This window comes from Argentina anserina, chromosome 4 (genome assembly GCF_933775445.1).
Source record: "Argentina anserina chromosome 4, drPotAnse1.1, whole genome shotgun sequence".
Lineage (NCBI taxonomy): Eukaryota > Viridiplantae > Streptophyta > Magnoliopsida > Rosales > Rosaceae > Argentina > Argentina anserina.
Window position 1 is genome coordinate 21794151 of NC_065875.1, and position 15846 is coordinate 21809996.

Below are 15846 nucleotides of genomic sequence, written 5' to 3' on the forward strand. Positions count from 1 at the left end.
AACAACCACATTTAAAATGACTTTCTCTGCAAAATCAAATGCTTAATCAAATGGGAGATCTAGTAGTTGAACAGTAGCTTAATAGTGTACATTGTGAAAAATACGTTCAATGTCATTGACAATAATTCAATGATTTCAAAATGTAGCCCTTCGTCGAGGACAACTACGGATTACTTGACCAATATTTTTTTATGAATTTTGGTTATCTTTTGCGTTGGAAATATTTTGTGTGTGGTATATGGATTAATAAGAATTCATTGGGATATATTGATTTAAATTGAGTTGGAGCATTTTCAATGTTATAAATCTATATGGCGTATGTATCAATTTGTTAAGGAATTTTTGTGAGAACAAAAAAGTGTACCACAATCAAATTTTTTTTCTCCCTCTGCCACTGGCTACAACAAGAAATAAAATATCGGTAATTACGGAAATATCGAGAGTCTAAAAAATAGAAATTTCGACGGAAATTTCGGGGAAATATCGATTCTCAAAAATAATTGAGAAAATTAATGGAAATTTGAATAAAAACATGGAAATTTTGAATAGAATTTTAAGTGATGTTACTTTAATCAATTATCTACTATATTTCATAAGAAAATATCATATAACTATTAGTCTATAATGAGTTACAGTAATTTAAGGTGAAACAGTCGTCCAGAATTATGAAAAATTGACACTTTAAAGTTTAAACATCTAAATTTTTTATGATTGAGAACCCAAAGAAAGACTAGGTCATCACATCTTATATACATATGAATATGATACATTGAGCATGAAATTACATGGGCGATTTATATCAACGTAGAAGATATGTGAGATATAAAATTTTAAATTATTAGGCCTTTGTACAAAATTTTAATTATTAGAACCTTATACCACATAGAGAATATGATATAAATATTAATTTATAGTTATAGTGAGTTGTATTATAAGTTAACATGATACGGTACATACTTAACTATTGAGAATTAACAATATTTTACTTTATGACCAATAAGACATGAAAAATAGGATAATGATCATGAAATGTGTAACTAAGAATGTAGTGACATTGAATTTAATTATATATAAACTATATTAAAAGGTACAAAAAAATTTAAATTTATTGCAAATATCGGAAAATATCGAGGAAATATCAAAAATATCAGGAAATATCGGTAGTGAAATTGAATTGAATTTAAATTTATTAGAAATATCGAAAATATCGGGAAATATAGGAAAATTTCAAAAAATTCGGACAAAATTAATTTGGTATGACAAATATATATTCTTACTCGAAAAAATAAAATTATCGGCGAAATATCGACGATAATTTTGATTTTTTAGTATATGAAGATCCGTCACTGATGTTCTACTTATCTAAATGCCAGCTAATTCTTCAAGTATATGTACATTCTTGTAGAGTAACCGCTTGAGAAAGAGAAATGAACTCACATTAGACTAGTTATTAGGGGTGGGCACGAGACGGGACATAGCTCATCCCACGTCCCGTCACACTCTTTTGAATCGGGACGGGATCGGGAAGGAACGAGGATTTTTAAGAATGCATCACATTCGGGATTAATCCCGGTTGGGACGGGACGAGACAAATCTCACCTTCATATGAAGTTAAATAAAAACCTATATTTTTACTTTTTTATTAACAAAGTAACATTCAATAATGAAATTTTAACAAAAAAACATATTATGTTCACAATATTATAATTTACCATTATTATTTGAGTTGATATAATTTTGGAGTTATTAAGAACATAAATTAGTTTCATTTTGATACAAATATATAATAATTTTTAAGTTTTTATTAAAGGTGGGACGGGACGGGACAAAGCGGGATATAAATTATTCGTCCCACGTCCCATCCCACTGTTATGAAACGGGACGGGATCGGGACAAACATTTTTAGACCTCCGTCTCGTTCCGTCCCTATAAATTTCGGGACGGGATCAAAATTTCCGTTTTTTATGCCCATCCGTACTAGTTACTGTGATAATTGATAAAGAACAACCTTCTTCAAGTAGTTTCCCTACCAGCTGAAAGTAGCGAACGTATTTGATGATTTTGCCTCAGAATGCAATATGGTTATTTCTTTTTTAACCATAATATCGAGGTAATTGCAGTCATTTTCGCTTCGTGTACATACGAGGAGCTCAAAGGAACCAAGCGATCCAAATATCAGAGGGGAGAAAAGGGAGACCATTATTGAAAATACGTCTCACAATGAAGAGCAAACGAAACATTTTGCAATTAAATATCCAGTGTAATGAGAGAACCGTACACCTCTCTGGTTTTCCGGTGAGGTCAGGAGACTCAGGACGACCGCAGACATCTCTTTCAGGCCGGGGTCAGCAGCTCCTCAAGTCGCACGTGAGAATCTCTCCAATTTGGAAATCACAGCCACGCGTCGTCACCTTGACGGAGATAAAAAACGCCATGTCACTCGCTTAGACTCGCTCTCTGATTTCCAGAACTGGTGGGAAAACGCATGTGATTCATGATCTCCCGAAACTGCCTCACTCACTGAGACTCTCTCTCTCTCTCTCTCTCTCTCTCTCTCTCTCTCTCACAACATTCATCTTTTCTCTCTCATAGAATCTCATCGGATATTCATCAGAATCCAGAGCTCCAATCACACAATTCCCAGGTACTTCTTTTCCTGCAGTTTCCGGATCCAACTGGTTTAACTGTCTAGAGCTTTTGTCTCTGCAACTCAACCGTTTACAGTCTCTTCCTCGTTTTCTCTTTGTTTTTCAATTCTGCCGAGAGTTTCAGAGAAAAAAAAACGAAACTTTGATTCCTATCTGCGTAAAGGATGCGCCTTTATTCAGCGTAACAGATGTAATTGGATATCACTTTCACCTGTTACAATCCTGTTGTTGTTTACTTTTGATTTTCAATCTTACCCAGCAAGAAAATGTACCCAACAAGGGAGAGAACGAAGCTTTGATTTCGGATGATTATACTAAAGCAACTTCCTTTTTCTTTTTATGTTGCTCAGCTTTTTGGTGACTTAAGCAAATACATAATTAGTATGGACTAATTTACTCAGTTACTTGATATAGAATGATTCTTGATCCTGTTTCTAGCTGACTATGATTCTTTTCTTTTTCATGGAGTCTTACTTTGTTTCAATTCTATATGGTATCTTCAGAACTACTACTGTAAAAGTGTATCGAATAATATGAGCAACTCGGTGAGCCATAATTTGCTCCAGCAGAATCTGCTTCAGAGCAAAATCAATTCTTCAGGCATTCCTGCCAACACCTTGTTACGGCCCAAGTGTGTACACCAAGTGCAGCCGCCGCGCAAGTCTTCTATATCCAAGAAGTTTTGTGGCAACAGTTTGCAGAAGACTAAGCTCGCCATGGGGTCTCGTCCGCCTGCTACATTTGTTCCTTGTGCTGTGCTAACCACGGATCAGCATTCTGATGTAATGTGTTCACATAGCTTGAAATGTCTTTTCATGGTGTTGTTGTTGGTATGGAGTATGGACCATGTCTTAATGCTGATTAAGTCTTTCCTTGTTGCAGCAGCTTGCCGGGAAATACAACCTTGATGGCAACATTGAATTGCAGGTACATGTAGTGGAAATGTTGGACACTTACTGATCCGAGCCAATGTTACTGCTTAGAAAATGGATTTATTGAATTTAACATTACCAAATATATGATACAAGAGTCTATGTTAAGTTGTTTACAGAAGCTGTATATATATGAGCAGGTTTATGTAGATGCTTCCTCTCCAGGATCTGCCACTAAAGTAGATATTCAGGTTTCATATGGTGGTGATTCTTTGGTTCTGCATTGGGGTGGATTACAAGATAGAAAAGAGTGAGTTAATCTGCATTTACTTCATTCAATGAGTACTACACTCGAGATATCAACCTTGCAATTTGATCAGTCTACTTTTGTTTGGTCATTTGCGTTTTCAGTAACTGGGTGCTTCCTTCTCGTCGCCCAGATGGAACCATAGTATATAAGAACACAGCTCTTAGAACTCCTTTTGCAAAAGTAAGTTCTTAAAGTAGCACAGATGTGCCTTACCATATGTCTCTCATTTGATTTGATTCTGCTGCTAATTTAAAGATTTTTTGTTTATCCATTTTGTCTCTAGTCTGGTTCCAATTCCTTACTTAAAATTGAGATTGATGATCCTGCAATACAAGCTATAGAGTTTCTCATAGTTGATGAAAGCCAGAACAGATGGTAATCTATTTATTGGGTTTTTTTTTTACCTTGAATATTTTCTATGAGGAAACAATATAGGTTTTATTTTCTTTATATATTCTCTCTTCACAGGCTTAAGAACAATGGTGGCAACTTTCATGTTAAGTTACCTTTGAAAGAAAAGTCGATATCCAATGTTTCAGTTCCTGAAGATTTAGTGCAAATTCAAGCCTATCTAAGGTGGGAGCGAAAGGGTAAACAGATGTATACACCAAAGCAAGAGAAGGCATGTGAACTATACTCTATACAAATTCCCAACTGTCGTTTCTTTTACATTTCCAATTATAGTGTATCTCCTTTTCTTACTGTGGGGAGAAAGAAACACTAGCAGAAGAGAATGCATAATGCATGTGAAAAGCTACAATGTTTGCCTTCATTCTTACTCATTTCCAACTGCAATTTTTTTTATTTCATGTTTTGCTGGGACAAAGAAATTCATTTCTATTAGAGAGTTTCTTATAGTGTTAGAAACCCATTATTGTCCTTCTTCTTGTTAAATTTTCTTTGCGGCCTGCCAGACTAAAAGAAGTCTTTGTTACCAGTCCTCTTTGAGTTCCAGATGGAACTTTTCCAGAGATGATTACTCATAAGAGCTCTATTTTCATGCTGTCAAAAGTCTGGGCAACGGAAATTGACTAGGCTTAAGAGAATAAAAGAAAGTTAGGTTGATTTATAGACTTGTATGTTTTTTTTTCTTGGAAAAAAAAAGCAGAGAAAGATTTGTATGTTTCTTTTGCTTACTGTCGAGTGTTAATGAATATATCTTGTCATATAGGTTGAGTACGAAGCAGCACGAACTGAGCTATTGGAGGAAGTAGCCAGGGGTGCATCCGTACAAGAGCTCCATGCAAGGCTGACTAAGAAAGATTCTGATAACAGTCATGAATCATCTCAAGCCAGTAACAAAGAGGTTTCCAAGGCCGCAAAGAAACAAGAGAGTAAACAAGTTTACAGAAACAGAAGAATTAGTCGGAAGCAACGAGACTTAATGAAGATTCTCAACAAACATGCTACTAAACCTGTTGATGAAGCTAAACTCAGAAGTGAAGAATCAGCGCAACCAAAAGCTTTGAAACCAGTTGAGCTTTTTGCCCAGGAAAAAGAAGAACAAGATGGTGCTTCCATTCTGAACAAAAAAATCTACAGGCTTGGTGATAAGGATCTGCTGGTGAGGGATTCCTTCTTATTTTGTCAGTCTACAATACGATCTTGTAGGATCAAACTAATTTTTTGCATCCTGAAATGTTCACAAGGTACTTGTGACTAAGATCGCTGACAAGACAAAGGTTCATCTGGCCACAGACATCAGAGAGCCAATTAACCTTCATTGGGCTCTCTCTGTAAACAGGGCTGGAGAGTGGTTGGTAATTTTTTGGACCTATTAACTGAAAAGCGTACATGACTGCTAAATATTTGACCAATTATCATTTCTTACATTTATATGTCTCTTCGGTAGTTCTATTAACATGTATTGATTGTTAAGAACACAACATTAACAAGTAAACTATATTGCAATTTCAGGAACCACCTCCAAATGTACTGCCCCAGGGTTCAGTTTCTCTAAACGGGGCTGTTGAAACACAATTTGTATCTGGTTCTGTTGATTCTACTTATGAGGTATGCCCAGGGGAACATGCATGTTTTGTTGGCTTGGAACTTAATCTGGCCTATATTTCCAAATCCCTCAGACAATAGTCTTGATATTCACAATCATTGTACAGGTTCAATCTATAGAAATAGAAGTGCAAGAGGAAAGTTTCAAAGGAATGCCCTTTGTCCTTTGTTCTTCTGGAAACTGGATTAAGAACCAAGGGTCAGATTTCTATGCTGACTTTAGTGCTGCAGTCAAGAAAATTCAGAAGGTTGCTCCTTTTCGTTGGTCATAATATGTGTATCTTAGACTTCGGATTCAATTACCTTAAAAAAATTCTGTCACTGAATTTCTCCCTTTGAAGGATGCTGGTGAGGGAAACGGTACTGCAAAGGCTTTATTGGATAATATAGCAGATCTGGAGAGTAAGGCGCAAAAATCCTTTATGCATAGGTCTGTATTCTGTTGGGAATCAGACAACCAAAACCTTTGATGATGAGCTATATTTTGTTCCACTTTATGCGATTCTGCTGTATTTGTACCCAAATATTTCAGGGTTGTTATAATGAGTTCTATATAATTAACTAGAAAGTTTAGAGCTTGAAAAATGGTTTCGGTTGCTTTACTTGGGTATTTTAAACGGTTTGGTCATGACGATCAAAACTGGAACTACATTTCAAACAAAAGACGTTTTATTCCTTGATATAAGTCCAACATATTTCATCTGATTCTTTATAATTCATTTGTTCTTTTCATTTCAGGTTTAACATTGCAGCAGACTTGATAAGCCAAGCCAAAGATGCTGGTGAATTAGGTCTTGCAGGTATTCTGGTGTGGATGAGGTTTATGGCTACAAGGCAGCTCATTTGGAATAAAAATTACAACGTCAAACCACGGTAAAGTTCTTTTCATTTCAAGAATAGGATTCTTTAAAATATTGATATCTTTTTGGCTTCTGGACACTAAAATATGTGGATATTTTCTTAAATGTCCCATGTAGCATCACTTACAATTTCCACGCACCATATCACTCATATCAGCTTATTTAACCCATTAATAATTCTTACTCTTACTCCTTAAATGCAGTGAGATTAGTAGAGCACAAGACAGACTCACAGGCTTGCTCCAGAACATTTACACAAGCCATCCACAGTATCGAGAGCTTCTACGGATGATGTTGTCAGCTGTAGGACGAGGAGGAGAAGGAGATGTGGGACAGCGAATTCGAGATGAGATCCTTGTCATCCAGGTGGAGAGACTTCATTGATATATTGGCCATTCTTTAAGAGGTTTTTAATCAACTCCCCTCATGTATGGGCATGTTCAGAGTTGCTCATATAAGAATTTTGTTGGTGACAGGGAAACTGTGATTGTAAGGGTGCAATGATGGAGGAATGGCATCAAAAGTTGCATAATAACACTAGCCCAGATGACGTTGTTATATGTCAGGTACTGGACTCATGAGCTGGTGAAGATCTATTTAATGTCTTCCTTTGTTTGAAGTTTTCTCACATAAATGTCACTGCAGGCACTAATTGATTACGTCAAAAGTGACTTTGATATTGGTGCTTACTGGAAAACTTTGAATGATAATGGAATTACAAAAGAACGTCTTCTAAGCTATGACCGGGCAATCCATAATGAACCAAGTTTCAGGGCAGATCAGAAAGACCGTCTTCTGCATGATCTGGGGAACTACATGAGAACGTTAAAGGTTGTGATCCCTAAACCTCCAATTTTAAGTTTTATATTTGACCTGGTTTTCTTCTTTATATGCATATCGGCATCATATTTTCGCACATGAGTTATTTCAATGAGCAGGAAGATTTGTTGGGTTGTGAATCTCATGATATTGTGTGTTCATTCATGCTGTTTTTTTTCTTATACTAAATGATGGGTTGTGACAAATGCATGTCATCATAGGATTCATGATACATTTTTCCATTTTTATTATGAGAAGGGATATATCCAAGTTCAGATACTTAAAATGTGGACATGCTTTGACTCCTATTGCTTCCTTCGTATTATGTTACTACTTGTTTGCGTGATAAATTGTACACATAAATGTTGCATTGCAGGCAGTTCACTCAGGTGCAGATCTTGAATCAGCCATCACAAATTGTTTGGGTTATAGTGCTGAGGTAGTTTGTTAACTAATTGCAATAGCTCAACACATTGACAATGTGTTTTTAGCATTTGATTGGACTTTAATTCTCTATAGGGTCAAGGCTTCATGGTTGGAGTACAAATAAATCCTGTATCTGGCTTGCCCTCTGAAGTTCCAGTAAGATTCTTAACTTCATAATTTGTAGTTGTTCAGTTCTAAAAGTTCTTGATGCTTTAATTGTATTGAGATAAGTTGGATAATTATTAGGAAGTTTCACACTGACATTTTTTTTTTCAAACAGGGGCTGCTGCAATTTGTAATGGAACATGTTGAGGACAAGAATGTGGAAGTTCTTCTTGAGGTTTTGCAAAATTTTGTAATTTGACATTATATTCCAAACTTTCTCTTGCGCTTCCCATCTGATTGTGAATGCTCTTTTGAACTTTCATGTAGGGTTTGCTTGAGGCTCGTCAGGAGTTGTGGCCATTACTCTCTAAGCCTAATGATCGCCTGAAGGATCTCTTATTTTTGGACATTGCCCTTGATTCTACTGTGAGAACTGCCATTGAGAGAGGATATGAAGAATTGAACAATGCTGGGCCAGAGGTATCTTTTTGTTTATGCTCTCTACACCTTTCTTCCTAGCTTTCTTCTTCTCCATAGATGCGTCAGTTTTGAGTCTAATTTGAATAGCTGCAATGACATACTCCCAACTTAAAAACACATTATCTTGATCATCTGATTTATGTGTTATGCAGAAAATAATGTACTTCATCTCAATGGTTCTAGAAAATCTGGCATTATCATCTGATGATAATGAGGACCTCCTCTACTGTTTGAAGGTAAGTCAACCACTACATATTTATCCTGGTAGAGATGAGGTGTAACATGTCTCAGAAGTTAAACATGGTCAGAGTTTTTGTTGACTGACTTCTTTCATTGTTCATGAAGGGATGGAATCATGCTTTACACATGTTAAAGAATAATACCGATCACTGGGCGTTATATGCGAAATCAATTCTGGACAGAACCCGCTTGGCACTTGCAAACAAAGCAGAGTCATATCACCGTATATTACAGCCATCAGCAGAGTACCTTGGATCAAAGCTTGGAGTGGACGAATGGGCCGTATGCTTTTTAGCCATTTTCTTCACTTGTGCCTTCACTTCAAAATTTTCACGTGTTGTATGAGATAGATTCCTTGTTTCTGTCCTCATGATTTCTTCTTGCAGTTGAGCATATTCACTGAAGAAGTTATCCGTGCTGGATCAGCTGCCTGTTTATCAGCACTCATCAATCGACTTGATCCGGTTCTTCGAAAGACTGCTAATTTGGGAAGGTTGATTGCATTGCCATTTCTTAGCCAATCATATCATTTTTATCTTGATATCAATTAGTTAGAGAATTTGGAATGGCAAATAAAGAGAAGACAATGATGTTTTAGAGCTAAGAAGTTCAACATGTCCAATGTCTGCATCAATCTCTTAAATGCTATGAGCCTAGGATATGTGTTTAATGTTACTCTGGTTGGTCTGGACAGTTGGCAGGTTATCAGCCCAGTTGAAGTGGTTGGTTATGTTGTAGTTGTGGACGAGTTGCTCACTGTCCAGAATAAAGTATACGATAAGCCAACAATTTTGGTGGCAAGAAGTGTGAGAGGCGAGGAAGAAATTCCAGATGGCACAGTTGCTGTGCTAACACCTGATATGCCAGACGTCCTATCTCATGTATCTGTCCGAGCAAGAAATAGCAAGGTCATTTGTTCAATAATTATAGTTTATTTCCTCTATAATTGATGTGCTTGGTGAAATAACAAACTATCATTTACAGGTTTGTTTTGCCACATGTTTTGACTCCGATATTCTAGCTGACCTCCAAGCTTGTGAAGGGAAATTATTGTGTGTAAAGCCAACTTCTGTTGATGTAGTTTATAGGTATTAGCCTCTGTTTTTTTATGTTGAAAGATGTTCAAATGTTTGATGAGGGTGAGCTGGTAACAATTTATCTGCATATATAACTGCAGTGAGGTTAATGAGAGTGAGCTAGGAGATGCAAGTTCAACTAATTTAATTGAAGACATCCCAGCTCTGACATTAGTGAAAAAACAGTTTACGGGTAGATATGCGATATCGTCTGATGAGTTCACAAGTGAAATGGTAAGGCTTAAAAAGGTTTTATCATACTGCCAGCAAAAGAAAAAAATATATTTGCCTTAAAAACAGGCTTCTTAAATTCTGACAGATATCTATAACATATATTGTCATATGGCAGGTGGGAGCTAAATCACGTAACATTTCTTATATAAAAGGAAAACTTCCCTCTTGGGTTGGAATTCCTACATCTATTGCCTTACCATTTGGAGTTTTCGAAAAAGTTCTCTCTGAAGATTCAAATAAGGTTGTTCACCCTAAACTTTGGTATAAATTTTCTGCATATATATAGCTCATGCAGCTGTCATTTTCTACTAATACGTTTACCAGAAACAGTCTGAAATATTGATTTAAATTGTTTGGATTTGTGTTTTTAATAGTTAACCTGTCATTTTCTACTATTACCTATTTACCTTAAATTGTCATTTTTTTAGTTGACCAAAAAAAAAACTGTCATTTTAACTATGTTAACAATAGAAATTTAATTTTCATAATAACGTTACCAATGTGATTGCTTCTTTTTAGTGCTAATGTTCAAATTTACTATGGAAGTCCTCCAAATATGTAAAAAGACAAATGTACTTTCTAATAAATATATATATGAAATCAAGTTGAATCTTAATAAGGTGGAACTTTATTAATCTTAAATATTTGAGTGTAGTAGATACAATAGAAATGCAGCTATTCGCAGTGCAGCTTCACTGTTGTATCTTTGCCACATGCTCAATTGTTAAAGCATTTGTAGTTTAAAATTATTGAATTAAATGCACCAATGTCTTGATTAAGCTGAAACTCCTGAAAGAGCTGCGTTTTACTAGTCAATTGAAAAAACAAAAGAACTTAGGGAATTTGCCTTATGACTGGAAACTGTACTACAAATGGCTCTGGTTCTGTGCCTGTGATCATTCTTATCTACTCGTTCTACAGTATCATAAGGGGACAACAGAGATTTCATTTAATCTGCATGTACATGCATAATGTAGGCATGCTCTCTTCATGGATCTATTTGCTAATTAAAACCCATGTTCTATTTGTAATTTATTGTGTATCCAGGGTGTCATAGCCTGACTTAATCTGTGTGTGCACTTGTGTGCACATGGTTATTTATTTTATAGGCTGTTGCTGACAAGTTGGAAATTCTGAAGAAAAAGTTAAAAGGAGATTTTGGTTCGCTAGGGGAGATTCGAGAGACAGTTTTACAGTTGACAGCCCCACCCCCATTGGTATGAATTTATTATTATTATTATTTTTCCATTGAAGGCTTTACTGTTGAAATTTGATTTCATAACAGATGATACCTTACAAATGCATCAATTTTTAGTTCATAGCCTGCACTACTGCAATTGCATGTTCTTATGGAAATGTGTTTTTTAATCATTCATTTTCCAACATAAATTGTTACTTCCCGTCCCAAAAAAAAAACATCATTTGTTACTAAAGCAGACAAAATAATGACTTCTCTAACTTGGGCTTCAATCAAGAACTAAAGATTTGTATTGGTTTTATAAAATTCTTAACTTTTTCAAATGAAAGTTTGGAAGTTCAGTCGTTGTTTTTATTGAATCATTATTGTCTTCAGTCATTCCTTTTCTTGATATCATATATAACCAGTAGTTGTACCTGTATGTAAAAGAACCCTAGAGCTCAGCACGCAGAACGAGCAATTTAAGTGAAATCTGATGTTGTGAGTTATTTTCAGGTGCAAGAGCTGAAGAGTAAGATGCAAAGTTCAGGCATGCCTTGGCCTGGTGATGAGGGTGAACAGAGATGGGAACAAGCATGGCTGGCTATAAAAAAGGTAAGAGCATTTTGCTGCATGTGCCCATTTGAAGTTACATAGATCTAGGAATCATGTGTTCTTAAATCCTTCAATGCTTGAATTCCATGTCTCAAATCAAACTTTTTACATTCTAAGAATCTTTAACGTTCCTACTGTACTCTTTTTAATTGATTGTATATTCTCTTTGTTTCCTATTGATGCTTCAGTGCAGTATGAATTTTTTGGCTTTCGTTACATGGCTAAAGCTTTCTGAAACCAGTAGAACTCACAAACATCAGGACTTGATTTCATGGCTCAAGATGCATATCAATTTAATGCTGATCAATTTGTTTATCTTAAAGTTTTCTGATACACTGGGACATGCTCAACTCTTATAATACAGGTCTGGGCTTCGAAATGGAATGAGAGAGCATACTTCAGCACAAGAAGAGTAAAATTAGAGCATGATTATCTTTGCATGGCTGTCCTTGTTCAAGAAATAATAAACGCCGACTATGCATTTGTTATTCACACAACCAACCCATCTTCAGGAGACTCATCAGAAATATATGCTGAGGTACTTAAATATAGATATAAGATATAATTTCTATTTAAAGAGCCTTTGATTTGGGTTGTTTGGCTGTAATAGGTTGTCAAAGGACTTGGAGAAACCTTAGTCGGAGCTTATCCTGGACGTGCTTTAAGTTTTATTAGCAAGAAAAATGCTCTGGACTCTCCTCAGGTAATGCATTTCAATGTCCATTTGCCAACATAAGAGTGACGGACCATGTTTGTAATGGATTGCATTGATAACTCCCACATTAGTAGCTATCAAATTACCTAAGATGGTCATTGGCTTTCACAGGCGATATGATCAGTGAACTGCAAATATCTACACTATTATCTGCATTTACACGTGGATTTTTTCATCCACACTCCTTTCACCTTTAAGTAATTAAAATTTTGCTTTTAGTAACATGTGTTGGGGAGTGTGGACTGTAAAATGGGCAGTGCACATACGAGTGCCCTCTCCAATTTATTTATAGTTTATCAGTGATAAAACTTTCTTTACCGCAGAATAAATTGCTACTATTGTTTGCACTCATGAATATGTGGATATTTTCAGCTGTTAGGTTACCCTAGCAAACCGATTGGCCTCTTTATCAGACGGTCCATAATCTTCCGTTCTGATTCCAATGGTGAAGATCTTGAAGGTTATGCTGGTGCAGGCCTTTATGACAGGTAACTTACTATACAGCTGATCCAGGTGATATGCCTCAATCAATAAATGATATACGATCGCCATAAACTCTCTTTTATATTATAATCATCTAATCTAGTGTTGTTTTATGGTCATGAATCATGATAGTGTGCCTATGGACGCGGAAGAGGAAGTCGTGCTCGACTATTCATCTGACCCACTCGTTACTGATGCAAACTTCCAAAAAACTATTCTGTCAAGCATTGCTCGTGCAGGAAGTGCAATTGAGGAGCTATATGGTTCGGCACAAGATATTGAAGGTGTGATCAGAGATGGAAAACTGTATGTTGTCCAGACAAGACCCCAGATGTGATTTTTCTTTTTATTCTCGGATTCTTTTATAGGATTTTCAGTATAGACTATCCTCTTTTATAATAAGGAGAAGAGGAGAAACAAATAATAAGGACCTGTGAGAAACTTGCATCCATTTGTATTTTACAAGGTGGTCCAGTTTACATGAAGCAATGAGCAATATGTCCATTGATTTGACTAGGACCCCGTAACTCTAGGACGTTATTTTACCATTATGCATTCCTCAGCAGTTGATAGTAAACCCCGAAAGATCCATCCAAACTTCATTCAAGCGCCCAGAAAGGTGATACGAAGCATTGTACTGAGCGACTGCATAAGCATTCTTTTCTTTCAGGATTCCTGGTTTTCCACTCAAGTGTTTTTTTAGGCTGCTCATAAGAGTTTCAAGTTCTTCATTAATGTCATCATCCTTAGCGAACCCTGGAAACTTTCTGACTGCTATGCAGTGGCTTCTCCGCTTATCTAACTGCAAGTTCAGTTCAGTGAAAGGCTGCGGTGGTGTTCTTTCGAATTTGGCAGGCAGATACAACCTTACATAGTACTCAGGTCCATGAACAGATGGCACAATGCTTGTTAACACCGGAGCCGTGATGGTAATCTGAGACGAGTTCAGGTTGTCACCATGAATGTACTGATACAACCTGTGAAAAGCAGAAGTGAGAAGAAAACATGGAATCAACTAACGAAAGAAAACGTAAAACGGAGTTTGAGAACCTGTGAAAGCCATCTTTAGTGGCTTTTTCGAATGAAGTTGTTTCTCGGACTTGAGCTGACATCCATGCGGATTCTCTATAGAGCCTGACCTCAAAATCCGATTCTGAAAGCACCACTGTGTACTGAGGCGACTCAACAGCTTCACCAGAGAGTTCAACTATACAACCACAGAGGTAGCATATTGCTATGGTCATCATGAGTAGCCTCTCCATTATTTGATAATTAGTGGTATGTCCCATGAACGGACCTCTGCGTCTATAAGTAGCCGGCCAAGGCAAATCTTATTTTGTGATCAACTAGTACGCGACTGAAGTCAGTGGCTTCAGTTCCACCACCATTTTCTTTAATCTATTTCCCACTTATGCACGACTTGAACCAAAAATATTCCTCATACCACTATAGATTAGAGCCAATACCAAATATATTTGTATGGAAATCATAAGTGCGCCATATATGAGAGCAGTGGAAGCGTGCGTACATTTGAATTTGAAAACAAAAGCAACATTTATATTCTTTTAGAAAGACACTATTGAACAAAAGCTTGAAAATCGACTATAGAAGGAGACTACCATACCTAAGTCTTTGTTTAGATGGGTTAGTGATAATTGATGAAGATGAGGAATACCATCCAAGAACCAAAGCTGAGGCTTATGTTGACGGTTCAGAGGTAGAAGTTCATAAACTACACGCGGCTAACAGTAAATATACTCCAATCTTCACGTCAACTAAGCTGATATTGATGCTTCCGAATGTACGTGAGATGATGGCATCTTACTGTTCATGTCATATAAGGCTTTAAACCTTCTACCCATTACTTCTTTAACTGTGCGTGAAGCCTAACATGTTGAAAGTTTTGATGCCTTCACTACAAGTTGATCGCGGTATAAGCTAGAAATCTATGCACGCAATTTGTCATGTTTCTCTATCTCAAGTTCTCAACATTGTTTAGTTATGATATGATGTTTACAACAACAAGTTGATGGAAAATCGAAGAGTAACAAGAATCAACTAGGGAAAGTCCCATTAGAAAGTGCAAGGGGCACCGCAGATGACTTCCTTAGTCTAGTTCCGTGCTGTTCTCATTAATAAAAAGAAGAATGGCAGGAAGAGCGGTTAAGCTTCGTCAAAACCTTTTAAGGGGCGTGAGGTCATTTCATTAGGTGAGTTTTCTCTTAGTATAAAAGCAAAATTCATTAAACAATTAAACCGTTTTCTTTTCGATTAAACAAAACCGTTTGACGTATTGGTGTTCTGCAAATTCTGGCATATTCTAAAATTCATGTTTTACACAATTAAGTTCAAGAGACATGTGATGGAGTTTTAACGTAACACATGGAATTTGTAAGATAATTAACCCCATGAGGCCATGACACGAACGATCTGAACGAACATGCCATTTGGCAATTGCCAAACCATTTTGCAATAAGCATCTTCGCTAGTAGCATTTGCTGAGTCTTTGATGCAACTTTAAATCCTTTAATACTTAGGTCATACAATTGGCTTCATTTGAAGAAATTGATAGTAATTAATCGAATGTACTTTAAAAAAAATCTCAAACCGCAAAGAAGTGCACGTCCTGATTTGAAGAATTCTCATAACCCTGCATGTTAATTTGATAATGATCAGGATCAAACTTCCTGCATGTGCCGGTGAATCGAACATATATAGGATTGATCATCATCCTTGTGTTCTCTCCTTAGCGAGCAATGCGACGAGACTCTTAAAG

The 15846-nt window shown here is 36.4% G+C and overlaps 2 protein-coding genes across 3 annotated transcripts; one reads left to right on the forward strand and one right to left on the reverse strand.

Moving 5' to 3' along the window:
* The first annotated feature begins 2485 nt into the window (after positions 1-2485).
* LOC126792855 (alpha-glucan water dikinase 1, chloroplastic) lies at positions 2486-13482 on the forward strand. 2 transcript variants are annotated; one of them, XM_050519345.1, is made up of 33 exons: positions 2486-2644; positions 3152-3430; positions 3531-3575; positions 3721-3830; positions 3932-4010; positions 4114-4205; positions 4299-4452; positions 5002-5394; positions 5480-5590; positions 5748-5843; positions 5948-6088; positions 6182-6270; positions 6579-6713; positions 6904-7066; positions 7177-7266; positions 7346-7531; positions 7896-7958; positions 8039-8101; positions 8226-8285; positions 8378-8530; positions 8683-8766; positions 8876-9052; positions 9157-9263; positions 9465-9678; positions 9755-9858; positions 9948-10080; positions 10196-10321; positions 11190-11297; positions 11774-11872; positions 12237-12410; positions 12483-12575; positions 12960-13075; positions 13203-13482. In XM_050519345.1, exons 2-33 carry the CDS (start codon positions 3182-3184, stop codon positions 13405-13407), a joined length of 4212 nt encoding a protein of 1403 aa, XP_050375302.1. In that variant the 5' UTR covers positions 2486-2644; positions 3152-3181; the 3' UTR covers positions 13408-13482. The 2 variants fall into 2 exon arrangements, with proteins under 2 accessions (XP_050375302.1, XP_050375303.1); XM_050519346.1 differs by having other exon boundaries at positions 3534-3575.
* A 109-nt stretch (positions 13483-13591) lies between these two features.
* On the reverse strand, positions 13592-14608 carry LOC126792856 (uncharacterized). The gene is made up of 2 exons (XM_050519347.1): positions 14121-14608; positions 13592-14047 (listed from the first exon to the last, which is right to left on the reverse strand). The coding sequence occupies exons 1-2, from the start codon at positions 14357-14359 to the stop codon at positions 13630-13632; spliced, it is 657 nt and encodes a 218-aa protein (XP_050375304.1). The 5' UTR covers positions 14360-14608; the 3' UTR covers positions 13592-13629.
* Positions 14609-15846: the final 1238 nt, after the last annotated feature.